Source organism: Agrilus planipennis, unplaced genomic scaffold (genome assembly GCF_000699045.2).
Source record: "Agrilus planipennis isolate EAB-ADULT unplaced genomic scaffold, Apla_2.0 scaffold223, whole genome shotgun sequence".
Taxonomy (NCBI): domain Eukaryota; kingdom Metazoa; phylum Arthropoda; class Insecta; order Coleoptera; family Buprestidae; genus Agrilus; species Agrilus planipennis.
The window spans coordinates 363776-391104 of record NW_020438932.1 but is presented as its reverse complement, the minus strand read 5'-3'; the positions used below and the strand labels follow the sequence as shown (position 1 = coordinate 391104).

The following is a 27329-nucleotide window of genomic DNA, read 5'->3' as shown; positions in this document are numbered from 1 at the left end:
ATTTTATTAAATAATTATTAACTTATTAATAATAATTTGAACAGCTTTTTGGAAAAGGTTTAGAATTAAACACATTCTCATCTTAAAACTGTGAATATACCAAAAAACATACATTAGAGGAACTGACTGCATTAATAACACATAGGGTGGCATTCTAAAAATAAGCTCAAAGTGCCAAATTGTATTCAAAAACCTTTTTAAAACATGAAAGGAACAACAAGTCTCACTCATGACAGTTTGCAAATAGACCTTATACTCACAATTAGAAAATACTTTTATCCAATCAATTTACTGAATTATACATAATTTATGATAAGTATATAAGTGTATTTCAAATCTTTGAAGTTGCTAAATACAGTTTTTAAAAATTATTATATTAAAATGATATTCCAATATGTGCAAAATTTAAACTGCAGCACCGTTTTGTTTTTTTTTTAGTCAAACAACTAGTGGAGGTAGTTGATGAGCAGATAACCAACAAGCATCAGCCACTGTATAAAAACACATGAAAATTAAATAAGTACTGTTTTTAGCTCAGGTCCTTGCTCCTCGTCCAAATGTCTGTTCGCCTTAAGAGCTGTTCTTTTTGCATGGGCTGTAAGTAATACATAATTTAATGATTCTGCCCTTATTTTGATAAATACTGCAGTGCTTGAATGTAGGGCAAGGCCATACAAGTTTTGGTAGTAAAATGAAATGCAACATACGTTTCTACTGCAATGGAGAGAGAGATGAAAAATCAACTATTGATTGATGGTATTTATTCATTTAACTCCATCAAAAACGCTTACATTCTAATTGTCCCTCTATTCTTATAATGGTAATCGCTTTTTAAAAGTAGTAATAATTATTACTCATTATTTGATGCAAAATACAATTGAAACATATTTTACCTTTTTTATCAGCCATTTTAAAACACTAACATACACCACAATAAATTACTTATAGTTAATTCGCCAATTCGCAAAAATCGCAGTAATAATTAAAATTATAACTGTATTAGGCAAAACTGGCAGAATAAATCGAACAGATGCAGACTCAAAGATGCAAATTGTGAATTCTTCAGATTCTATTTTAAATTAAAGTGAATATAGTAACACTAGTGTAACGGTAAGGTCATAGATACTACCCTGCTGTCACAAGTTATAGATTAGCACAAATCATTCAGCTGTAATATGGTTATCTATGGTTACGCCCATTAAGTATACCATGGATGTAGGCGTAGGTATAGATACGTTCAAGTCGTAGATAAAAGGGAACTGAAAAGAAAAGTAATAGATATACAACATGCCATTGAGTAGAATGAATATCGTGTTTATTAAAAAATTAAAAAAGTTACTATCTTCTTTAATTTACCTAATCTTTTTTTTTCATACTTAAGTCAAAATATATACATCTATCTTGATTTCTAGGTCTTCATGCCGAAAATAGAAGAAAAGACTCCTTGTAGAAGCTACGATTTCAGGGATAATTTAATAAAAACATCACACCTACATCTTTAATTTTTTAAGGGAGGTATTAGGAAAAATTAAATCGCCATTTGTTTAAACATTATTATAAAAAACCCACTTTAGATGACACCAATCGATTGCGCGCCATTTTTGCTTCAAGAACGATTATTATCTCGCTATTGCAAATTACATTTACGATTAAATAAATTATTTTCCACTCAACTTCTGAATTGAGCAAGTAAGACATAAAGTTGTAGTTTATCATGAATGTAGGAGTAAATAAATATGGCTTCAGCTTTTTTAAAGTTCATCATTTGATTTCACGAATTTCTTATTTGTATTAAAGTGTAGGTCGGAGCAAATTCAATTCTATGAAACGAGTTTACTAAAATTTAGCAATTGTAATTTTTAATATTTCACTACAAAACATTAAAAAATAAAAATCCAAATACCATTACTTGAACTGTCAAAAAGTAACAAAGCAAATAGGTGATAGATACATATAGATATGTGATAGATACTCTATGATAGATACATTTTGCATTGTGATGACATTGTGCAAGTGACTGCAAATTTGATGAATTTCAAAAAATTTCATTTTTTTAATTAAAGCAAGTAGAATTACTTAAATCCACACTAGTTTAGTAATGTGTTATTGTATGTAATTGTTAACGTTCAATTAGTTTTCAATTAACACAATGTCTATAGTAAATTCCAACAAACGACCAAATGTACTGTTGCAATTGTTTCTGTGTGTTTTACAGAGAATTTGAGTTGTCGAAATGAAGGCCGCTTCAAATATTTTCTGATGCAAAATTAAGTATAATTAGTAAGTTTTTATCATTGTAAAACAGAAATGGCGGAAGTTACTTCTCCAAAAACGTGTCGTTCATCTTCTGCAAGTCCTCCACCAAAGTGTGCCATTTGTTTAGGAACTTGTACTAATAAATGCTACTCAAATTCTTGTATGCATCAATTCTGTTTTACATGTCTTTTAAAATGGTCAAAGGTAACGCTCAAAACTTTTATATATAGTATAATTGTATTATTTTTTACTTTTGGATTATAGGTAAAAGCTGAATGCCCTCTTTGCAAGCAAGCTTTTAAATCAATTATTCATAATATAAAGTCAAATAGTGAATATGATGAGCATATTATAGCAAGACCTAACCTATCTTTGGAAGAGCAAAATATCCACAACAATCCATTTCTTTTTATTCCTCCTGCACCTCCTAGGCATTTTCAGTTCAGGTAATATATTTTTGATTAATTTAATATTCATAAGCCTGTAATATATGTTGTCTCCTAATGTAGAACTACATTCACGGTTGATCCCAGAGGTGAACTGGCCATTCAACAAATGCTTTTATCACATCCCTTGACAAACAATTTTTATATACCTGGGACATTAACAAGAAGGTAAGTGTGCTAATTTAATTTTATTAACAAATACACTAAATTTTGGTGAGATAATGAAACTAGTGAAATTAATAGTTTTTTAAATGTATGATGAAGGACTTAATTATAAAAAGAACAAATTGTATTAAAGATTTAGGAATAATGTATAATCAAAACTTAAGATTTACACATTTACATTAACATTATAGTTAAAACAAACAAATTATGATCATTTATTTTACATAATGGTAGAACCTTTAATAGATGCAATTGAGAAAGTCGTTATATGTTGTTCTTATTAGAAAAATTTTTTTTGCTTCTACTATATTGAAACCATATGCAAGGAATTATCTAATGTCTTTTGAAGTAAAGTAAAGTTCTGAGATATTAAGTATATCATAATGTGAAGGATAGATATGGTGACAATTATAATGAGAATTGTCATTTGAAGTAAATGACTTTAAAAGTTTATTTATCTATTTACGAACTTAACGGGAATTAATCCCTTTTACAAAAATTAGTAATAGATGGTATCTAATGCACATATCAGCATTATTAATCCATAGAAGAAAAACTTGCTCAAGCTTCTTTTAAATGATAACAAAGAAAAGAAAATCAAAAGGAAAACTCTTTCATAATAATAAATTTGGTTTACAACTAAACGGCTGTACTGCATTGTAGTATGAAGTGTTTTGTCCTATTGACAAAGTTACTTTTGATAGATGAATTCCTTTAAATCTGTTACGATTTCTAGAAGAACAGTACGTCTTTTTATAATAAAGATCACAAATAATTAGTTAACACTTTAACATTTGACATAATTTAAATTTCTCTATATGTACTATACTATCTCTAATATGTGAAAGGGTTACGACCCGTATATATATTTAGTAAATGATAATAAATAATTTTGGAAATATTTATTAACTTCGTTTGATTTATTTTTTGTAGAGCAAGTTCTTCTACAAGCTTTAGGAGATCCATATATGCGCAGAACCTATGGGTGTATGCACCTCCTGATATAACAGGACAATATCGAAATATTAGTCCTAGCTTTTTCAGGTATGTATGTATTTTTTAGATGTACAATATTAACGGCTGGATTCTAAAACAAAAACTTCTATTTCTTCTTATGTATAGGACGAAAATTTTTTTTAATAAGCGAAATAGGGGTAAAAAGGTTTTATTTCGTTAAACCGGTTTACGCGGCTTATTAAAAAAACAATCCCTTTTGTTTCNAGGAGTAAATAAATATGGCTTCAGCTTTTTTAAAGTTCATCATTTGATTTCACGAATTTCTTATTTGTATTAAAGTGTAGGTCGGAGCAAATTCAATTCTATGAAACGAGTTTACTAAAATTTAGCAATTGTAATTTTTAATATTTCACTACAAAACATTAAAAAATAAAAATCCAAATACCATTACTTGAACTGTCAAAAAGTAACAAAGCAAATAGGTGATAGATACATATAGATATGTAATACATTAATGTTATATGTAAAATAACACGTAATACCGTATGAAAAACAAAATAAAATATTTTTTATTTGTTTAGCATATCAAAAGTAAAGTAAATTTGTGACCTTTAGAACAGACTCAAAAATATCCAAGAATTAAAACCCAAAATTCCACACAAGAATGTTTCGAAAATTTAACCCCTTTCGACACCCAATATACAAAAATAAACACAAAATAACTCAAACAACGGTACTATCCCTAACTTCGATTATTACTGAATTAAAATTAGATCCCACACATCAGCAAAGTTAAATCAAACCACGTATCCGAGAAGTTTAGTTAGTTTTTGTGGGTACTAAACAACTCAACCAAAATTCAGGGCGATGGATTTTCAAGCGATTTAATGAAGTATACGCAATGTGCAGTTCGTTTTTGTCTGTTTGGTACTGAAAGTTACTCATTACTGTTGTAACAATTGTGACCACCCCTAAACTTTGCCCTTGGTATGAACCTTTGTTTAATTATTCAAATTTGCATGTTTTCATTCAAACAATCACTAGTGACCAATTGATGATATTGATTTTTTATCCAGGTGTAATTTTTTTGTTTTATTTATTCTATTTATGTCTCCATTCAAATTTTCAATAAGAATTACAGATGAATCTTAACTACTTATATAATAAATTTTAAATTTTAGATTATTTGGTTTCTGAGGATGACACCTTCGCTGTCCAAACGCGTTTAAGGTTTAGATTAGATTTTTATGTGAACTTTTGGGTTAAGTGTTCTATTCAAATGCATGACAAGCCTGCGATGTATATCGAATTACTGTTGTACCAGAGTAGTTTTAAGATTAAAAATATGGAAATATTTCCCTAATGATTTTATTATTTCTACTTCTGCTATCTTATTTCCTACCAAAAAGTATATCCCCCATCGGAACTGCCAGTTAAAAAGGAACCTTTCTTCTGACCTATGGCAACTGGATGTCCTGCCATAGCTGCCAACTGTGCAGCATTTGGCGGCACCCCTGGGGGGGCCGGAGGAATCACAGGTTGACCTAAGCCATCATAACGTGCTGCTGCGTCGTAACCGTTCTATAAAATACAATGAGACAATTATAAAAACTAATGGACAAAAATGATTTTTTTAGTACCACCGAAGGGCAAATCCATGTACTAAATAGGAATTCGAAAGTACATACGTCAAATTAAAGGTCTTGGCATTTTACTATTACTAAAAATAGTGCGGAGCACAGGTTACCGCGTGCGTGAGTAAAACGTGCGCCATCGGAATATATGTATTTCCATGAATGTATTTAAATGTATTGAAAAGTCAAAAACATTGGTGACTAAAAGTACATGGATGTTCTGAAGTTGAACTCGTGTAGCGAGGCCACTTGCAGATCGGAAACTACTAATTTTAATTAGCACACAGAACGAAATTTCCTGCTCAAATTATCAGTTTAATATTTAATAAATCACTTACAGGAATCATGATTGTCGGTCGCAATTGCGCATGCTGAACAGGATACGAATACGCCCCTATTGAAGGATAGTATTGCATAGGAGCATACGTGGGATAACTCAAGTAAGTCGGGTACCCCGCGGCGTACATGGTGGCACTTGGCTGGTAAACCTGTTTAAAGATATAATTTCAATATTACTGCCACCACTTCCTAGGTATTACGAAATCTGCGGATTCCGTAACAATTTAAAATTAAATAAATACTTACAGGTTGCCCTACAATAGCTGGATGAGTAAGAGCTTGATCATAAGTTGGTGGAGGACCTTGTGCATACAACTGCTGGCCGGGAACCATATACGGAGGCGCAGCTGAAATGCCTGGCAGGACTATAAACAAAGAGGAATGATTACCGTTAAAGAGAAGTGTATGCCAACTTTGCTTTGCTTTTTAAATTCCTAGCTAATTTTATAAGATACAATTTTGAAAAATTATATTATCTGTTGTACTAACTACGATTATCAGCATTCAAATTATTTATGCAAACATTTTCACGCTTTTTTAAGTATTTACCTCCATAAGGCTGATGAGTAGGTGCCATACTAGGTGTGTTAACTTGCGGAGGAGCAGAAGTTGGTGCACCGGAGAGTGAGACAACTGCTGTAGGAGGTAATACTGCTCCTGCAGCTGAAATTATAAAAGAATGCCTATCTATACGTAAAAATTACAAGCACTTCATTGCGCTGTTTGGGATAACGTATCTATATATAGTTATTAAAAAGGACCTATTTACAAATACGATGGGAACATACATTTAACTGAACTAATTAAAAAGATATTCTTTATACAAGAATTTTTTTTTTATAAATAAATATATACAAACAGCGAAATTTTGAAATAAATTCAATGGATGATGTAATGTAAAAATATAAAAGAATCAAGTCATAATACTTTTATAAGTCTTGGTGGTAAAATTAAGATCATGCTATAGCATGCACGTAGAAAAAAAACCATTACCTGTTTGGTGTTTCCCTTTAGCACTTTACAGTATTCTATTATATAAGGCGTTTTTAGGAGAGTAAACTTTAAATGTTGTAAAAATACGCAAAATAATTTTGCTTATAATGATATAACCAGCTGTTTAATTACGCACTATTAAATTTATTTTTATTATAAAATTTATAAAAAGTAAACCTTTGAAACTAAAATAGCTATTTGTTCGTGCAATGCTTAACAAGCCATATAGTTAAATAATTATAAAACTGAAAAGGAAATCTTATATTAAATATTTGTAAAAATCTTACCCTTTCAATATTAAATGGAAGCTATACTAATGGCAGAAGTTAAGCAGGAAGCGTTTAATTAATACTGTGAACTAATGAAAGAATATAATATTCATTTTTTCTATAGAAATACAATTTATCCTTGCTTGATGTTACATGCAGTTTTAATTATTAATAAAAGAAAAACAGGTAAGTGAGAGTCTTAGAGAATTTCAACGGGACGAAGCACTTACGCTGAACTATTTTAATTTTGTGTACTTCAGGAAAAAAATTCAACAAGAAAACCAGGATTTTTTACCTTAGCCAGTAGTGAAGACAAATACATATATCGGAGTTTCCAAAAATTTTAAAATTTGCAATTTTGAAAGTTATTAAGGGCGCCAAAACATTTTTTTGTTACGAAACTAATATTACAGCATTATTCTCTAAAACCCACCAGCTACTTCACTGTTTTTACATTTTCGACAAACAGCAAAACAATCACGTTAAGAAAATGATATCAACTGAGGTTGTACAGCGAATACTCGTTAACGCTGACAATTAACACAGAAATTAAAATATTCTTTTCATTCGCTCAACACAAGCACATAAATTATATTCGTACATGTGTAACTGTAGCAATTTTGAAAGAAGGGAAAAAAATAAACGAGACCCACCCTTATTTACCCCGACTTTTAAAGTTTTAAAATTTCTAACAAATGATTTAGTTTTATTATTATCTAAATTCGTTTTTATAGTAGTGGTAGTAGTAGCAGCACAAAAATATTTCAAAAAACATTAAATTTACATTGTTCAAACTATGTACATAATTCGATTATTTGGAATGGGAATTACTTAATAAAATGTTATATATAAAAAGGGTAGGCATCTTAATCGCAACATATGTGCTGGTGTAGAGCACCTGTAAAAAATCCTCAATTTTATAAAGCTTTCAATTAATCGTAAAGTAATTTATGAAGCTGGAGTGATCTACACGACATGCATGTCAACAAACTATAGTTCATGTTCAATATTACTTTAGAAACATCGTTTATAATGCAAGATGTTCTTGTATTTTTATTACCTGTCTGCGATAAATTAATAGATTTTGTTCGGACCGAATTTTTTTTTATTAATTAAGTTTTTTCATTCACTTCTAAACCAATCTTCTATTTACGATTTTTTTTTTAGTTTAAGATTACGACCCGGTTTTGATGATTCTTTTTTTATTCGAAAAAGTGTATGTATATAACTCATGGGTGGTCCCGTTTTTTGAAGAAAATATTCCACATCTAATGGTGAAAATTAGGAGATAATTCGCACTTCTAACTTTAATTTTTGTGTATATAGGCAGTCATGAAGTCGGTTTTTATACGTATATTTAAATTATATAAAGTAGGTACATACACATTATGTATTTTTTTTCTCGTTAATAAATTGATAGTATAATATTATTTTTTTCAAGACTAACGAAACCGAACATCTTGGATTTGTATTCGTTAATGAGCAAAACAGCAACGGGGAAAAAACCGTACATTGCAATAAAAATTGTGAATGTTTATTACGAATCATAATCGATGTTCCTAATGATGCGTTAATGCAACATCTAGAAGTATCTAATTATTTTCCTTTATATGAATCTAAATAAAGGAAGATCCTTTAAAATAATTTTAATAATTCAGTATATGATAATTATTTGCGAAAAATATAGAATTCAATGTAAAAATGGGGTGTTCCCAATAAAATTATCAACTTTCTGTGTCACGCAAAAATTTAATATGTTAAATGTTATTTCTTGCATGCAGTGAATATTCCCATTGCATTTCTAACGTTAAATCACTCATATTTTTACAATTTAACTACTTTTTTTGTTACCTGTTGGAGTACCATTGGATAAATGCAACTGTGAGAATGCGTTAATTTTATTAAATTTCTTAATGTATACTGCATATTATTTTTTTTTGGTGGTTTATCATTTTTTTTTTTTTTGAGAATTGTGAAACGCCACGCACGTAACAGAAAACAAAAAACTGCATACACCAAACAAAACACAAGATGAAATTTTACACAAAAGTAACAGCTTATGTTCTTAGATAATGGACTGTAACCATGTGTTTTAATCTTTCATATAAATCACTCCAACAGGTTCACGGTGCTGCATTTTATTCATTTATTTAAATAAGATACATATGTTATTATTAAAACATAAAAACTTACACTTAAATCATGCAATANCTTTGAAGTTGCTAAATACAGTTTTTAAAAATTATTATATTAAAATGATATTCCAATATGTGCAAAATTTAAACTGCAGCACCGTTTTGTTTTTTTTTTAGTCAAACAACTAGTGGAGGTAGTTGATGAGCAGATAACCAACAAGCATCAGCCACTGTATAAAAACACATGAAAATTAAATAAGTACTGTTTTTAGCTCAGGTCCTTGCTCCTCGTCCAAATGTCTGTTCGCCTTAAGAGCTGTTCTTTTTGCATGGGCTGTAAGTAATACATAATTTAATGATTCTGCCCTTATTTTGATAAATACTGCAGTGCTTGAATGTAGGGCAAGGCCATACAAGTTTTGGTAGTAAAATGAAATGCAACATACGTTTCTACTGCAATGGAGAGAGAGATGAAAAATCAACTATTGATTGATGGTATTTATTCATTTAACTCCATCAAAAACGCTTACATTCTAATTGTCCCTCTATTCTTATAATGGTAATCGCTTTTTAAAAGTAGTAATAATTATTACTCATTATTTGATGCAAAATACAATTGAAACATATTTTACCTTTTTTATCAGCCATTTTAAAACACTAACATACACCACAATAAATTACTTATAGTTAATTCGCCAATTCGCAAAAATCGCAGTAATAATTAAAATTATAACTGTATTAGGCAAAACTGGCAGAATAAATCGAACAGATGCAGACTCAAAGATGCAAATTGTGAATTCTTCAGATTCTATTTTAAATTAAAGTGAATATAGTAACACTAGTGTAACGGTAAGGTCATAGATACTACCCTGCTGTCACAAGTTATAGATTAGCACAAATCATTCAGCTGTAATATGGTTATCTATGGTTACGCCCATTAAGTATACCATGGATGTAGGCGTAGGTATAGATACGTTCAAGTCGTAGATAAAAGGGAACTGAAAAGAAAAGTAATAGATATACAACATGCCATTGAGTAGAATGAATATCGTGTTTATTAAAAAATTAAAAAAGTTACTATCTTCTTTAATTTACCTAATCTTTTTTTTTCATACTTAAGTCAAAATATATACATCTATCTTGATTTCTAGGTCTTCATGCCGAAAATAGAAGAAAAGACTCCTTGAAGAAGCTACGATTTCAGGGATAATTTAATAAAAACATCACACCTACATCTTTAATTTTTTAAGGGAGGTATTAGGAAAAATTAAATCGCCATTTGTTTAAACATTATTATNAGTCTACGACCGTCAGTAGTCAGTTTTGGCATTTGTCGATAAAGTCTTTCAATTAATTCGGTATAACCCTGTTTTAACAAACCATCTGCTTCATCTAACACAAAAAATCGACAATTCGCTAGCGATAAATATCCTGAAATTTTTTAACGTCATTTAAACTCTAGGTCTTCATGCCGAAAATAGAAGAAAAGACTCCTTGAAGAAGCTACGATTTCAGGGATAATTTAATAAAAACATCACACCTACATCTTTAATTTTTTAAGGGAGGTATTAGGAAAAATTAAATCGCCATTTGTTTAAACATTATTATAAAAAACCCACTTTAGATGACACCAATCGATTGCGCGCCATTTTTGCTTCAAGAACGATTATTATCTCGCTATTGCAAATTACATTTACGATTAAATAAATTATTTTCCACTCAACTTCTGAATTGAGCAAGTAAGACATAAAGTTGTAGTTTATCATGAATGTAGGAGTAAATAAATATGGCTTCAGCTTTTTTAAAGTTCATCATTTGATTTCACGAATTTCTTATTTGTATTAAAGTGTAGGTCGGAGCAAATTCAATTCTATGAAACGAGTTTACTAAAATTTAGCAATTGTAATTTTTAATATTTCACTACAAAACATTAAAAAATAAAAATCCAAATACCATTACTTGAACTGTCAAAAAGTAACAAAGCAAATAGGTGATAGATACATATAGATATGTGATAGATACTCTATGATAGATACATTTTGCATTGTGATGACATTGTGCAAGTGACTGCAAATTTGATGAATTTCAAAAAATTTCATTTTTTTAATTAAAGCAAGTAGAATTACTTAAATCCACACTAGTTTAGTAATGTGTTATTGTATGTAATTGTTAACGTTCAATTAGTTTTCAATTAACACAATGTCTATAGTAAATTCCAACAAACGACCAAATGTACTGTTGCAATTGTTTCTGTGTGTTTTACAGAGAATTTGAGTTGTCGAAATGAAGGCCGCTTCAAATATTTTCTGATGCAAAATTAAGTATAATTAGTAAGTTTTTATCATTGTAAAACAGAAATGGCGGAAGTTACTTCTCCAAAAACGTGTCGTTCATCTTCTGCAAGTCCTCCACCAAAGTGTGCCATTTGTTTAGGAACTTGTACTAATAAATGCTACTCAAATTCTTGTATGCATCAATTCTGTTTTACATGTCTTTTAAAATGGTCAAAGGTAACGCTCAAAACTTTTATATATAGTATAATTGTATTATTTTTTACTTTTGGATTATAGGTAAAAGCTGAATGCCCTCTTTGCAAGCAAGCTTTTAAATCAATTATTCATAATATAAAGTCAAATAGTGAATATGATGAGCATATTATAGCAAGACCTAACCTATCTTTGGAAGAGCAAAATATCCACAACAATCCATTTCTTTTTATTCCTCCTGCACCTCCTAGGCATTTTCAGTTCAGGTAATATATTTTTGATTAATTTAATATTCATAAGCCTGTAATATATGTTGTCTCCTAATGTAGAACTACATTCACGGTTGATCCCAGAGGTGAACTGGCCATTCAACAAATGCTTTTATCACATCCCTTGACAAACAATTTTTATATACCTGGGACATTAACAAGAAGGTAAGTGTGCTAATTTAATTTTATTAACAAATACACTAAATTTTGGTGAGATAATGAAACTAGTGAAATTAATAGTTTTTTAAATGTATGATGAAGGACTTAATTATAAAAAGAACAAATTGTATTAAAGATTTAGGAATAATGTATAATCAAAACTTAAGATTTACACATTTACATTAACATTATAGTTAAAACAAACAAATTATGATCATTTATTTTACATAATGGTAGAACCTTTAATAGATGCAATTGAGAAAGTCGTTATATGTTGTTCTTATTAGAAAAATTTTTTTTGCTTCTACTATATTGAAACCATATGCAAGGAATTATCTAATGTCTTTTGAAGTAAAGTAAAGTTCTGAGATATTAAGTATATCATAATGTGAAGGATAGATATGGTGACAATTATAATGAGAATTGTCATTTGAAGTAAATGACTTTAAAAGTTTATTTATCTATTTACGAACTTAACGGGAATTAATCCCTTTTACAAAAATTAGTAATAGATGGTATCTAATGCACATATCAGCATTATTAATCCATAGAAGAAAAACTTGCTCAAGCTTCTTTTAAATGATAACAAAGAAAAGAAAATCAAAAGGAAAACTCTTTCATAATAATAAATTTGGTTTACAACTAAACGGCTGTACTGCATTGTAGTATGAAGTGTTTTGTCCTATTGACAAAGTTACTTTTGATAGATGAATTCCTTTAAATCTGTTACGATTTCTAGAAGAACAGTACGTCTTTTTATAATAAAGATCACAAATAATTAGTTAACACTTTAACATTTGACATAATTTAAATTTCTCTATATGTACTATACTATCTCTAATATGTGAAAGGGTTACGACCCGTATATATATTTAGTAAATGATAATAAATAATTTTGGAAATATTTATTAACTTCGTTTGATTTATTTTTTGTAGAGCAAGTTCTTCTACAAGCTTTAGGAGATCCATATATGCGCAGAACCTATGGGTGTATGCACCTCCTGATATAACAGGACAATATCGAAATATTAGTCCTAGCTTTTTCAGGTATGTATGTATTTTTTAGATGTACAATATTAACGGCTGGATTCTAAAACAAAAACTTCTATTTCTTCTTATGTATAGGACGAAAATTTTTTTTAATAAGCGAAATAGGGGTAAAAAGGTTTTATTTCGTTAAACCGGTTTACGCGGCTTATTAAAAAAACAATCCCTTTTGTTTCAGAGAAAATCCGATTGCACGCAATCGCCTTGTTCCTTGGTTAAATCGGGAACTAAACGCGTTGCTTCATGAAAATACACAACAAGTGATGCATTTGGTCGATGTCATCATGGAACACCTACTACGTCATCATATACGCAGTCGACACTTCCGTAGCCTACTATTTGAGTATTTAGATGATAAAACAGATCATTTCATACACGAGTTTTATAATTTTATGCGTTCACCGTTTGATATGATTGGTTACGATAGGCACGTTATGTACACGGATAGACCAGAATCTCCTACTTTCTCTGTTAGCGACTATGAATCAGACAGTGATGTGGCTATTGTTACTGAGACGCAGCCTGTTACAGCTGAAAACAATCCTTTCCGTAGGCCTACAATTGAAGTAATCGAAATAAATTCGGACTCGAGTAGAGATTCAGATGTAATAGTAAGAGAACCGACACCCCCGGAAATTGTTGATTTAGTAGGTGACTCAGATTCAAGTTCTGAGAATAGCCCCTTGACCACCAGCAACAGTAGACAGATAAAAAGATCTCTGTCCACCGCCACTTCTTCATCTGCCAGCGATAACGATGCTGTTGTTGCCGATAGACCGACGTTGCCGTTGAAATTAAGACTGAAAAGAAAACATCAAAGTAGAGAGAAAATTTGCAAGTTAAAAAACAGACGTAAGAGAACAAGGTCTTCGTCGACGTCGTCTTCGAGAAGTACAAGTAGCAGTAGTGGCAGTACTAGCAGCAGCACAACTAGTTCAAGCTGTGACAGTTGCTCTAGCACCAGTCGCGAGGAAGTTTATAGACGTAAAATGAAATACAAAAAGTATAAATTGCGCATGAAATTACGAAAATCGAAACATCATCTACAACAGTCGTACTATAAGGTGTTGGACACTGGTGATGGTCTGTCAGGTAAAAAGCGAAAGAGTCCTACGACTCAAAGCAGCGATGTACAGCAAGAAAACTTGTATCGATCCAGACTACGACCAAAAAGAAGTAAAGAGGTTGGAAAACGGAATCATAAAAAAAAAGGAACAAATCGGAATCACTTAAAAACGATCCTAGATAATTCAGTTTGTAATATAAGTGAGGATAATTCGCCTAAACATATTAAAGTACAGGATAACAGTGAACATTTTTATCCAAATTTTGACTCTTCCGAAACGACACAGAAAAACAACATGGCGAATTCTCCAAATCATAGTTATACTCCGCCCATAGAAAATACCTCGGTCGATCTTAAATGTCCTTCCTCTCCAGCACCCAAGCAAGAATGTTGTGATTTCTACGATTATCGTAAAAATGGATACACAACTGTTAATGAAAATAATGACGTTGCGCCTACTATAACGAATCACCGTCAATTATTGGCGTCGCTTTATGGCGAGGATTACTGTCGAAACGACGAAGGGGATCCTGTTCGGAACGACACCGAAACTATTCATAACGACAGATCACGACTCTCACCACCAGAGATGACTATAGAGTCAGGATCGAATCCGGGTCCAAGTCGTGGCCGTTTACGAAGTGTTATCGTTAAGAAGGAGAACTCAAACTTGTGGTATTCACGTCCCTTTAATTACGATTCGGACAGCAACTAAACTGACCAGTAAGTAACTGAACAAGTAATTTGTACCTTTTAAATGATTTGGAATACAATTGGAAAGACTTCAACGTCATTCTTTATTTTTATGAATTATTACGACGCTCGTTACGCGCATACGTAATTAATGGATGAATAAAAAAACAGATTGTTGCTTCAATAGGTATTCGTATGGTTTTTACGTGTATCTGTAATTCTTCATTTAGAAAAATGTGCTTTTATTTGCTGTATTATTAGATGATAATAGTAATAATATTTGTTGGAAAACATCGTTATTGAAGAATCGAAACGGGAACTTCATAAAACGTTTAATCTTATTACGTTAGTATGTATGTACATATAATAAGCTTTTTCCTTTTTCATAAACGATTTGTGTAGTTTAAAATTGAAGAATGATATTTAATCTATTGAAAGAAATATACTTATACTAGCTAATGCCGATTCGCTTTGCGTGATAATTTTTTTGGTACATTCATTCTCTTCTTTTGACACAAAGGGTGCAGCTTGCACGAATTATTCACCAAAAATCGCAAAATCTTTTTTGCTGATAAAACAATTTACTCGAAATTTTTGCGACGCATTTACTACCTAGTGCAAAAGCGATTAACATACATAATTTATATTTTCGTTTTGTGACTCACGCTACCCACTCTCCTTACAATAACGATAAGAGGAAAATAAAAATGGGCAAACTTTTTAAGTGAAAGCCTTGCACCGACACATACATATGGAACATTCTGGAATATTCTTATGAACAAAACTTTAGCTAGATGATTTAAATTAGAAAGACGAAGTAATTTTGACACATTTATATTCATAACTCCTAGCCCATCCCATCCAAACTTGTATATTATGAACGGTAGACGTAGAACAACTACAACCAAACCATCCCTAGGCGATTTAACAGTAAAGCTGGCAAAATTACATACATTTTTATTTTATTCATATAAATATATATTTTCAAAGTCACAGGCTCATTTCTTTTTTGGAAAAAAAGCAGCTCTACCATTTTTATTTGGAAAACAATCAAAAATTAGCAAAACCTGTAATTTATCGTAATCTAATTGTATAATAGTTAATAAAATGAATTTAAACTCTGCGACATATTTTCAAGTAATGCCTTTTTAGAAAGATAATTTGTGCTTCGCTTTCAAGTTTGGCCAGTTCTTTAACAATGGGAGCCATTTGGACAGTATGGGTTTGATAAGTAGATCCTGTTAATTTCCTTTTTTGTCCGTAAACCACTTTTCCATCGAATTCATCGCAAGGTACTTTCATGTCTGGTTGGATTTGTTGAATGGTAATATTCAAATGCTCTTCAATATCGGCTAAATACTTTACAACAAACAAAATTTAGTAAAAAGAACATATAATGGGGTGTATATATACATAGTAAATAAATATATGTAAAAATACAGTAGTAAGACATATTATAAATACCTGCATTTCGTTGTACCACATACAACAGCCACCATCGTCTGTTAATCTTGTATTCCAACAGTTACGTCCTCTCGTCTTACACCATTCCCCATGATACCAAACCTGATTAAAAGTAAACACGTTAACTAGGGTGATACTTGTTTTATTTTATTTCTTGTGACATTCTGCTCTAAAGAAGTACTTATCTTTGACATTAAATTATAATCGGATATACTAATATAATTATTTCGATATTAACCTTTTCGGGTACAGTGCTAACTAGACTGATTGCAAGACCCATCCGTTCGGCTCTGCCAACACGCCCAATTCTATGCACGTAATTGGACTTTTCATCGGGAAGGGTGACATTAATCACTGAAATTTTTATTTTACTTTAATGTAAACGGTAATGAATAAAATAAAAATGCTTACTGAACGGCAATTCTGTAATATCGATACCTCTTGCGGCCACATCGGTACAAATCAGAAATTTGACTTGTTCTTTTTTAAACGCTTCAAGATTGGCTTTGCGTTCGTGCGGCTTTCGATCTCCATGTAAACATACACAGGAATATTTTTTAGCGTCTATTAGCTTAAAATAACGTTCCAAATTGTCGCAGTCTAATTTTGTACGACAAAAAATGATCGCTCGATCCATGTTGTGCTCATCAATGGCCTTTACCACATATTCGCCCTTTAGTAGTTTGACAGCTTCACTTAAGACTTCAGGACTGTTCATTCCGGGACGGATGTTGTCTTGACTGTGAACCTAATCAACAAAATAGTGGAAAAATTAATATTACAATGTAATGCATACATGTTTTCTTTTTATTACATACCCCGTCGGTTTGAATGTGCTTACGTAAACTACACCAGCTTCGGTCTTTCTGTGGATCCACTTTGACTATAACGTGATGAACTGTTTCCGGGACAGCATCTTCTCCTTTCAAGTCTATCCAAGTCGGGAAATGCATAAGCTTTTCCTGCGAAAATTCAGAAATTTTTGACTTGGTTTTGCACGTTATTTTTCAAGAAGATAGTTTCTTAACAATTTTGAGTGTACATTATCATGAGCAATAACTTACTGCCATTTTTTTAACTTCAAACGCATGTAATGTAGCACTGCAGACGATCATTTGTAGTCTACGACCGTCAGTAGTCAGTTTTGGCATTTGTCGATAAAGTCTTTCAATTAATTCGGTATAACCCTGTTTTAACAAACCATCTGCTTCATCTAACACAAAAAATCGACAATTCGCTAGCGATAAATATCCTGAAATTTTTTAACGTCATTTAAACTAAAAATTAAGTACAGAACAAAAAATACCGCCTTGAATAAGATCTTCGAGTCGACCTGGAGTTCCTACTATAATATCAACGCCTTCATTTTGTAAAGCATAAATTTGATCTTTGATATTGATGCCACCTATTACGAGCAGCTCTTTAATTTTGGGATTTTCCAAATACTTCTTAAAATTTTTTACTTGAGAACACGTTTGTTCGGCAAGTTCTCTAGAAGGCTGAAACAACATATTACACCGCATAAATGAAGTAAAATTACGAGTGGGCAACCCACTATACATGACAAAGAGATAAGTGGTCCACAGTGGATCGCTCTAATAACAAATAGAATCTCTAGAACCTACATTCTGGTATCTTTCTTGAATAAGTGTAGCCCTCATTAGTGTGCGATATAGTAGTAAACGAGTGATAAATTTATTATAGTGATGTTGTTGAATGATCACTTGGTTAAATAAATTGATTAGTTTGCGAGGGTGTTGTTATCCAACAATATTAAATAAACAAATTTTCTACCTCAATTATAACAGCAAAAGGGGCATTTTTTGCGTTCTTGGTGCTTTTATTAGTGTCCAAAGATGAATAGCCATTTGTATTTATGACAGTCAAATCTCTTGGAGTTGAGCAAATAGGACAAAAGCCAGTAGGTAAAGTATATTTAAATTTTGTACTTCCAAAGTTTAATGCTATTTCTGCATTCTAAAAAAATATCAAATGTTAGTAAAAATTAACTATATAATATGCTTACATTTTGCCTTTAAAACTACTGCCGGGAAGAAGGCAGAATTCCTAAGTTGTTTGTCAACAGTGAAGGCACTTCCCAAATCAATTCCATTCTTTAAAAATGCAATTTCTCCTTTATCTAAATCCAACAGGCAGGTAATTACATCATTTTTGCCAAATGCCTCTCCATAATTATCAAATTGTTTGTTATTTGACTTTTTCCCTGTACCACCAAAACCAAATCCAAATCTAACATTAAATCCAATTTTATTCATTTCAAATAGTAATAAATATTGTATTTTAATACCTATCAGTCCCAAGATCTAAGGAAGCTTCTAAAGTAGACCAACCCACTCTACACAGTCCTTCATCAGTGACTGTAGCTTCAAAACCCCATTTACCACTTCCCTGAACTCCACAAGTACATCTTCCTCCATGCCATTCACGCAGTTCTCTGGACTGCACCCTTAAGCCTGTAGGATCAACAGCAAATGCATTTCCTCTATCCATTATCGACATTGTCCATGGAGGTGCTAAATGACATTTAAAAATCTACATCATCACCATTCAACAATGCTAAAATATTACTGACATGTCGATTTTGAAATCCTGTTGGCTTTGCCTGACTCTATGTCCTTCAACGTTTCCCAAACGATTTGTATAATAGGAAGACAGAACGCTGCCGTTTTACCACTACCAGTTTCAGCAGCCATTAGTACATCACCTCCGCCTAGAACCAACGGTATACCCTCTGCTTGTATATCTGTTGGTAAGCTGAAAAATCGATGTTCTCTTAAGCTGGTGTTATTTTTTATTTATAGAAAAAACTTACATCCAGCCTAACTCTTCTACAGCTTTTGCAATTTCCGGTAAAACTCCAAATTCTACAAAATAGAAATTGATATTAACGATGTAATAAAAAAAAAAAACATTGTAATTACCTTCAAACGCAGTCATGTTTGTTTTTTCAAATGTTTGAATTCCTTGAACTATATTTTATTAATTACTATATATGCACGGCATTATTTTTTATGAACTGTAAAAGAAGCAAATAGGTTATAATAATTATTCCCATAGATTATTCCATATGAAGACCATAGATTACTAAAGACTATAGATATAGATAACGAGTCCAATCTCTACATCGAAAATTTAATAAAATAATAGAGAGCACTATGATCGCTATGAATTCTATTTGATATGTTAAAAAATAATATGGTAATAATTTATTTAAAAAAATATGTAGTCTTTTTCTTTAGTAACATGCCGACGACTAGTCTAATTTAACATATTCTACAGTATAACAGGTATGACATAATCTATGGGTATGACCGATCTACTACATATGCCTAATAATATATCTCTTATCTATGGGTATGATAGTATGGCAGCAGTGCCAGTTAGACAAATGGAGTTTGTGAAAGTTTTTGGCTATGTGAACTGTAGCCTTTAGGTGTGGTGAATTTTGTAAGTAATATGAAATTAAAACTATTGTGCAAAAATTTCTGCTCGAACTTTGGACATCATGTGTAGTTGGACTGTGATAGTAGCAATCCCTATTTCATCCCAGTATGGAGCAGTATCCCTTTTATTTATTGGAAGCAAAACAATGAGGATAAGCAACAATCTATTAATTTATAAGGTAAAATGGCAAAGCTTGACAAAGTAGTAATTATTTTGCTTAATTATTTCGAACCACTTTTTCTGTTATTATTGTAGAAGGATTTATTTATTAAAAAAGACAGTGTGCACATTGGAATAAATTAATTAGGAGTCAGTAGCAAAAGTATATTTGTGTGCTGTTAAATTTGAAGTTTGACTTCTTTTTTGTTCTACTAAAAATCTATCGGTGTTTTAATAACAATTTGGTATTTTGTCTGGTAGCTCGAAATAATCATAAAATTGATCATTTTGATGATTTTTGTGTTTGTTGTACTTTAATAAAATGTTTCGGATTACAGAAAGGAAACTTTGATGTCAGTTTTGGAAATACATAATTGTTTTACAAGATTTATTATAGATAATTTTTATCTTTTGCAATAAAATGCAGAGTGTGAATAATTGATAATTTCAGATACACTTTTTCGTTAAAAGCAATCATTTTCCTAGTTTATTCTGTTATCGATTTAAAAAATATAAATAATGTTTTTACAATCTTGTAGCCGCAAATAGTGGTTTTAAAATAACAATTTTTGAGCAATGATCTGTAAGCAATCGAGTTTACATTGATGCATGTGTGGTTGCATATGAGATAATTTTCTTCTACTTTATTTTTCTGTTTTTTACAGTTTTTCCTTGAAGAATTGTCTGAATTCAGAGAGATTTAGTACTGTCACAGAACAAAATAATTTTTAATTTATATTTTATCTAATGTCCAGATCACGTTAATAGCTTAATTATTTTTTTTGTCCATTTCTGCAGGTAGATAGTTGGATGATAAGTGTTCATAGTAAAGTTCGATCCTACGGTAACAAATAATCTAAAATGGTATTGCGACTGTAGATTCCTTTGCCTTGGAACATTATGCCGTTTATTTTTTGATGGGAGCATATGGAAGTTTATTTGGCCCTGTTGCACATTGGTTGTAATGGTCTTCTTTCACCCCAAGACGTAAGAAGGAAACATTTCTTTTCCTATTGGAAGTACTTGCAGTTTGCTGATGTTGCTAAAAGAGGAAGTTACCGTAATAAAATGGTATGTAGCAAAATTAATTAAGCTGTTAGATGCAGAATTTTCATTAAATCATTCCAAAACTATAAACGTTAGTGTCGTTAATATTGATTTATATGTTTCCTAATATGTTTGACAGAGACAAGCGACAATTACTTCACGGCTTTTTTGTCGTATGCAATAAATTTCATTGTCTTGCATATATAATTAGTAATGCTTTTTGCAATTATGGGGCTAGAAAATGGTTACTGGACTTTATTTTGAAGAACTTCACAAATATGCTGGTTACATATAGAATATATATACACTTGCCCCGAAATAATCGTAAAGCTATTATTGCTTGTCTCTGTAAAGCAGATTGAGGAGCAGATAATTCTCTTAAATTAAATTCATTAAAATTATTTGTTTAATTAGGTACTAATATGTTCAGTTACATTTCACCTACAGACTCGCTTATTAATTAAACTTAATCAGTGGTCTGTAATTTATGAAACATTATCTTAACATTTCATGGTAATAAATGAATATTTTAAATTCGAAGGGGAAAAACATTTTCTAAATTACAAAGACGCATAGTTTATAGTTTTTTTTCACAGAATAATTTTTTAAATAATTAATACTTAATGTTGGCTGAGTTATAATAAATTAATTATTTTGATAAATTACTATGTGAAGAAAACTAAGTTAAAGTTAAGGGGCATCAGTAAAAAAAATTTCACAGTCGGAAATAACCAGGCTGCACTCTCAATCCCCAATCTAAGAGCGTCGTTTTTATTATTAACCCACCCACCTGAATGTATTGAATTGAATAGTTAATTTGTTCATTAAGAAACGAACCGAAAATACCAAAATGTGGTCTCCTGCTGCGCTGACGATCACAATACTTTGCAGTACAGTGGGTTGTCTATATGAGTGACGAGAAATTATGAAACTGTTAAGTGATAAAGACATTAAATTTGTTATTCTTTTTTCTCCATTTAGCTTCGAAGAAGAGTAATAAAGGTGACTTCTTCCCTGAAAATAAGCGTAACGATCAGATCGTGAAATGGATTACTGATCAATGAGTTGATGGCATGTAATTGGTTACTTTTGAATACATTAGTAGAAGTTGTAGGACTAGAAGGTAAGCAAAAATCCTTTAAAAATACTTTTAGATCTTAGTTGGTTTATTATGCAATTCCAAATTATAATAGTTTCATAATCTAAGTACCAATTTTCAATAAATTTTAGTATTGCAACAATCGTTTCACCACCACACAGTTGCTTCATCAGGTGGTGATTGTGGTGTTGTGTGTCTACAATAAATAATTAATATTTCTTGAACATTTCGCTACGTTATGGAAAAGTTTGAAATATCAGCTTATACAATCAATTAAATGTATTTGTTGGAAAAGAAGCTTTACTTATTGATTCTTAAAATAGTACTGTTTGGGAGTTTGTTCTAAGTTGATTACGGAATGTTAAAGTTTGCAATAGATGAACAAAAAAGGTTTAGTTTAATAGACCACATTGATCATTTTGCTAAACAGTAGTTTTTACAAGTGGAAGAAATACTAAACATACAACATTAACAAAATCACTTATAATTTATATTATGACTAAATTAAAGGTGGGTTTGAACATTGCAGATAAAATGCATTGTTCAACCTTATCCATAATTTAGCCTTTATTAATGTATATAAGCAACTTCGTTATTAGTTTAAATTTAGTATTTTTTCGTAAACAACATTGTACTTATTTTTTTATCGTTAATATTTTTTTTTTAATGTAGCATTTTGTAGTTTAATACGTTAAGAATGTATTACGGTCAGTTTTCTCCTCCTAATGGGTTAATCAAAATATTCAGAGCTGATTAAGAGCGTAAAAAGATTTATTAAAATAAAACTAGTTACTTCTGATTCGATGAAAATGTACACAATAATTAAAATATTACCTTAATACAAGGGATAAACCATTTTATCTTTTTTAAACGGTAATATGAACTATCTGTACTTTTAAATTGATTTTAATTTGAGTCACAAGAAATGTGATAGGATTAAATATCGTTACAGTTGTTTATTTCGCTACTAAATGTTACATTGTGTGTTTATTATTTTAGCAATCACTTTTATAATATTATTGGTTAAAAGTAGTTAATTATTTTNGATGCTCTTGTAGTTAATTGAGGTGAGTATACATGCTGTATTGTATATATGTAGTGTATTTTTTTGATATTAAAAGACAAAAGGGTACGGCGTTACTTTTAACAATTTATTTATGCACTCTACTTAGTATGGGGTCTAAATTTATTATATTTGAATACTTTTTCTTATTATTTGATTTTACAGGGATGTTAGAAGAACTCCAGATGCCATTAAATTGTGGAGCATTGATTGTGTCGGTCCTCATTGACTCTAAAAAAGTGACTGTTCCTATGGTCATAAAGAAAGCATGAAAGTGCCTTTCCATTGGGAACGGAGACAATGTGCTTAAGAAGTGTGTTGCTGAAGGAGGGATTTATGACAATAAACTGGTATGTAACAGTATCAATTAAAATTAGTAAATGAGGGTCCCAGGAACTTGATTTCTTGAAGATTTGTAACTTGCTTCAATAGACAACTTAGACATTCTGAACGTAATGCATAGGATGACAAACGTATGTTACTTCCTTGTATAATACAGTTAGATTGTCCATTATTTTTCTGGAGTTAAAGGTAATTACGAACTTCAATTTATCTAAATTTTTTCCAAAAAGGCCTGGTTGGCGTTTATAGCCCTAATACATTTTGGTGACTTTGCCATAAAAATTCATAGAGAACATCGATGTGTATTTCCAACCCCCCCATTTAAAAAAGCTTTTATGTCTTAATATTTTAAACCCTGATTTTGAATGCCGAGTAAAGAAATTCAAGAACTGCTACTGCAGTTTGACGTTAAATTACTTTGCAGTGAAGTGAGTTGCCTATATCAAAGACGAGCAGACTTAGCGATATTTAAAATTTAAAACTATAAATATATTTTAAATCCATGTTATGATGGTACCTTCCCGCTTAATTAAAGTGTGCGCTGTAGTCTAGATAAAAATAGAGATGTTACAGTGGGAGTTGAAATTTATAAGCAGCTAAATTTTTGGATTTTAATAAAATAATCTAAATTTATTTGATACATAAGTAATCTATGAAAATAAATATGATTTTACAACACAACACTGTTAATGTAAGTGATTTTTTTTCATTTTCTTTTGTATACTTATTTATTTAACGTGAGCATTTTTACCTTGTATCGTGTGCATTTCAATTTTTTATACGAATGCTGATAAAGATGCGTAATGAATTAACGCAATGAATTTTTAATCTTCTGTCCAAACATTGAGAAATTTGTAACATTTGTTTATTTGGTAGACATTTGAAGTCTAAAATTTATGTCTACCTTTTCAAAAAGTATTGTATTTTTAAAAATATCCGTGTTTTTAAATCGCATTCCAAGGAAGAAAATTGAAGGTTTAGTTATAAAACCTTCGTAAAAAATGTTATGCACCTTTAAATAAAATAGAAGCTGTACTGACAAAACAGTACTGTATAAAAATAAATAAAAGTAAAACTNCATTTGTTTATGACATCTGAAGTTTAAAATTTATTTCTACGTTTTCAAAAAGCATTGTATTTTTAAAAATATCCGTGTTTTTAAATCGCATTCCAAGGAAGAAAATTGAAGGTTTAGTTATAAAACCTTCGTAAAAAATGTTATGCACCTTTAAATAAAATAGAAGCTGTACTGACAAAACAGTACTGTATAAAAATAAATAAAAGTAAAACTAAAATATTAGTATGCACGGGAAGAAAAAGTAAAAAAAGAGCGAACATAAAAATAGGAGACGAAAAATTAGAAGAAGTGGCTAATTTTAGATATTTAGGAAGTCAGATAAGTCGAGACGGAAGGAGTAGTAGGGATATAAAGCAGGGGATAGAGCAGGATAGAAAAGGTTAGAAATAAAGAGGTATTAGAAAGACTAGGAGAACAGAGGACTCTATGGAAGTCAATAAGAAATAGGTGAGATAGGTTGGTAGGACACCTTCTCAGACATGAAGGTCTAGTCAGACATATTAGAGGCAGAAACATGAGCTAGGAGGGGTAGAGGTAGACCTAGATTAGATTACTGTTCGCAAATAGTTAAGGATGTGGGTTGTTGTAGTTTTAGGGAAATGCGAAGTTTAGGTCAGGATAGGAAAGAGTGGAGGTACGTGTCCAACCAGTCTTAGGACTGACGACCTTATGATGATGTTGACTTTCTTTGGCACAAGAAAGGAAAAACTAGCTGTGATATTGAATTATCTCAAATGAAAAATTAAAATTTCCCACCCTTGTGTCAACGAAAGATGCTTGTCAATTTTTTGACAACGGTTTTATAATTAAAACTTTGTACGTTCCTGTACAAGATGAATAATATATTCTAAGTGTTTTTTTCTTTTGTGATATGAGTAATAGACTATATCATTTATGACATCTATTGGTTTTCTTTAAACACCTAAATGAAATTAATTGACTGCATTATGTGTAGCTATGCAAAGTACACATTGTATCATCTTTTGGTACAAAATAACTACAAAATGTAGTTAGTTAGTTAGTTACCTAATAATTTCATAAAAGCTTCAAATTTTGAATAATTGAAATCGGCAGATTTTAATATTGTGTATCGTATATTATACATCAAGATTAATAATTCGGGCACAGGAGAATTAAACCACAGAAACTGTTTGTTAATATTACTACATATAATTACTAGAAAAACTTCAATTGCGTGCAATTTTTTTAAAAATAACAATAAGGTAGTTCTAAAATGTTATACTGCAATTACCTAATTTCTTAATTTCATTCGTTTAATGTTTAAAAATTCAACTTGTCCGTTTGGTCGAATTTTACTATACCCCAAAAACACATAAATCTTCAGAGTTGTGATCAGGCGATAGAACTCTCACGAAGCAAAAACTCACATAAATTGAATTCTGTAAAATGGGGATGAAACTAGGCACGCGATTGGTTATAGCGTCGCAGACATCGAATTCGACGCTTCTGATTGGCGTTTGCCTACGTCATCAGTGCTTCGTGCAGTAGCTATCGCAATTTCGGGACAAGCCTGAGACGCATTTGGTACATCATAAGTTCATAAAGTTTCGAGGTGGAAGGACGTGTTGTCGCGTCTCTTAAATTCAATTTATCGTGCTAATTTTTTCGCAAAATTAGTTTTAATTAGTTCTACGTCTGAAAGGTTAGTTTGATTGATTCATATTTTTTATTATTATTCTCCGTATTTGCCCACAGCATAAATTAAATTGACAAAATTTTTAAAGGTTATATCTTGAAACAGACATCAGGTGGCCACGTCGCCATTTTTAATGTTTTGTTATTTTATTCGTTTTTGACTGGTCTTTTATTACGTGTTTTTGTTTTATTTCATGTTTCATTTGTTTAATACGAGTGTTTAATTCTTTTTTTTATCTATTTTCCGCATATATTTTGACTTTGAGAGAAAGGATTAAATATTTAAATTTTCTGCGTAACAGATATCTATTAAATTAATTAGTTAATAATTGTTTTTGTCCGTTTACACAGATTAGTCAACAATTGAGAGAGATTTGAACTTATATCCTTTGCTTACTGAAAAGATAAGTCGTCTCCTATGGTGTTTTAGCTGTTAACCTTTCATCTTGAAGATTCTTGTGGTTAATTAAGGTGAGCATGCATACTGTATTTTCTATATGTAGTGTATTTATTTGATGTTAACAAAGACAAAGATTCCGTATAACTTCAGCAATATATCGTGCATATTATTTACTTAATACTTGATTAATTATATCTGAACACTTTATAAGATTTCATTTTACAGGAACATTAGAAGAGCTCCGGATACCATTAAATTATGAGATTTTGGAGCATTGGTTGTAATAGTCCTCATTTGCCCCCGGAAAGTAGCTGTGCCTATGGTTCTAAAGTAAGCATGAAAGTACCTTCTTTTTTATTGGGAACGAAGACAGTGTGCTGAAAAAAGGATTTATGACAATCAACTGGTATGTAACAGTATTAGTTAAAAATAGTAAATGATATCTTTAGATAATTTCAATTTCTTAGACATTTGTAACTTGCTTCAATAGACAACTTTTAAACAACGTTTCAGAAATGGCAGAAGCAGAATTAATGTGGAACAACAGATCTTTCCATTAGTGTGCATGTTACTGATTTATATTGATTTATTCGATTTAAAAATGGTAATTACGTTTTCTTGCCTGTTTCTATATAGATTGTT

The 27329-nt window shown here is 30.8% G+C and overlaps 4 protein-coding genes and 2 long non-coding RNA genes across 9 annotated transcripts in view; 4 read left to right on the top strand and 2 right to left on the bottom strand.

Moving 5' to 3' along the window:
* The window catches only part of LOC108742286 (DAZ-associated protein 2), a gene marked incomplete in the record, with an annotated part of 14928 nt that extends 4867 nt beyond the window's left edge, over positions 1 to 10061 (bottom strand). The window contains 5 exon segments of the mRNA XM_025974226.1: positions 4335 to 5405; positions 5797 to 5946; positions 6044 to 6162; positions 6347 to 6460; positions 9827 to 10061. Of these exon segments, the coding sequence (XP_025830011.1) occupies positions 5223 to 5405; positions 5797 to 5946; positions 6044 to 6162; positions 6347 to 6460; positions 9827 to 9842 (582 nt within the window).
* LOC112904374 (E3 ubiquitin-protein ligase Topors-like) lies at positions 1989 to 4031 on the top strand. The gene is made up of 4 exons (XM_025974228.1): positions 1989 to 2460; positions 2521 to 2702; positions 2766 to 2870; positions 3801 to 4031. The coding sequence occupies exons 1-4, from the start codon at positions 2308 to 2310 to the stop codon at positions 3928 to 3930; spliced, it is 570 nt and encodes a 189-aa protein (XP_025830013.1). The 5' UTR covers positions 1989 to 2307; the 3' UTR covers positions 3931 to 4031.
* A 1166-nt stretch (positions 10062 to 11227) lies between the features above and the next one.
* Positions 11228 to 16183, top strand: LOC108742285 (E3 ubiquitin-protein ligase Topors). Of its 3 annotated transcripts, none has more exons than XM_025974224.1 (6): positions 11228 to 11704; positions 11765 to 11946; positions 12010 to 12114; positions 13045 to 13155; positions 13334 to 14944; positions 16094 to 16183. In XM_025974224.1, the coding sequence occupies exons 1-5, from the start codon at positions 11552 to 11554 to the stop codon at positions 14934 to 14936; spliced, it is 2154 nt and encodes a 717-aa protein (XP_025830009.1). In that variant the 5' UTR covers positions 11228 to 11551; the 3' UTR covers positions 14937 to 14944; positions 16094 to 16183. The 3 variants fall into 3 exon arrangements, with proteins under 3 accessions (XP_025830009.1, XP_025830007.1, XP_025830008.1); XM_025974222.1 differs by having other exon boundaries at positions 16067 to 16167; XM_025974223.1 differs by lacking the exon at positions 16094 to 16183 and having other exon boundaries at positions 13334 to 15373.
* On the bottom strand, positions 15733 to 19448 carry LOC108742284 (ATP-dependent RNA helicase Ddx1). 2 transcript variants are annotated; one of them, XM_018477437.2, is made up of 13 exons: positions 19321 to 19448; positions 19212 to 19263; positions 18972 to 19153; positions 18687 to 18912; positions 18412 to 18628; positions 18173 to 18355; positions 17688 to 17877; positions 17443 to 17630; positions 17197 to 17340; positions 16790 to 17126; positions 16617 to 16732; positions 16379 to 16480; positions 15733 to 16273 (listed from the first exon to the last, which is right to left on the bottom strand). In XM_018477437.2, the coding sequence occupies exons 1-13, from the start codon at positions 19334 to 19336 to the stop codon at positions 16028 to 16030; spliced, it is 2199 nt and encodes a 732-aa protein (XP_018332939.1). In that variant the 5' UTR covers positions 19337 to 19448; the 3' UTR covers positions 15733 to 16027. The 2 variants fall into 2 exon arrangements, with proteins under 2 accessions (XP_018332939.1, XP_018332938.1); XM_018477436.2 differs by having other exon boundaries at positions 17685 to 17877; positions 19321 to 19446.
* Positions 19449 to 19737: 289 nt separating this feature from the next.
* LOC108742267 lies at positions 19738 to 22201 on the top strand. Its single transcript, XR_001938642.1, has 3 exons — positions 19738 to 20021; positions 20801 to 21073; positions 22031 to 22201. It is a non-coding gene; the product is annotated as an uncharacterized LOC108742267 (long non-coding RNA).
* Positions 22202 to 25917: 3716 nt separating this feature from the next.
* The window catches only part of LOC112904381, a 3718-nt gene continuing 2306 nt past the window's right edge, over positions 25918 to 27329 (top strand). The window contains exons 1-2 of the long non-coding RNA XR_003231064.1: positions 25918 to 26294; positions 26639 to 26758. This is a non-coding gene — a long non-coding RNA (uncharacterized LOC112904381). The remainder of the gene's footprint in view (positions 26295 to 26638; positions 26759 to 27329) is intronic.

Bases quoted from the DNA above. Each gene is read 5' to 3' on its own strand.
- LOC108742284 (XM_018477436.2), bottom strand. The intron at 19,154-19,211 runs GTAAGTTTTTTC...TCGATTTTTCAG, and splicing joins GTAGAAGAGTTAGGCTGGAT to CTTACCAACAGATATACAAG. The intron at 18,629-18,686 runs GTATTAAAATAC...ATTTAATGTTAG, and splicing joins TTAGATCTTGGGACTGATAG to ATTTGGATTTGGTTTTGGTG.
- LOC112904374 (XM_025974228.1), top strand. From the start codon at position 2,308: ATGGCGGAAGTTACTTCTCCAAAAACGTGTCGTTCATCTTCTGCAAGT. The intron at 2,703-2,765 runs GTAATATATTTT...CTCCTAATGTAG, and splicing joins CCTAGGCATTTTCAGTTCAG to AACTACATTCACGGTTGATC. The intron at 2,871-3,800 runs GTAAGTGTGCTA...TATTTTTTGTAG, and splicing joins CCTGGGACATTAACAAGAAG to AGCAAGTTCTTCTACAAGCT.
- LOC108742285 (XM_025974224.1), top strand. From the start codon at position 11,552: ATGGCGGAAGTTACTTCTCCAAAAACGTGTCGTTCATCTTCTGCAAGT. The intron at 11,705-11,764 runs GTAACGCTCAAA...TTTGGATTATAG, and splicing joins GTCTTTTAAAATGGTCAAAG to GTAAAAGCTGAATGCCCTCT. The intron at 12,115-13,044 runs GTAAGTGTGCTA...TATTTTTTGTAG, and splicing joins CCTGGGACATTAACAAGAAG to AGCAAGTTCTTCTACAAGCT.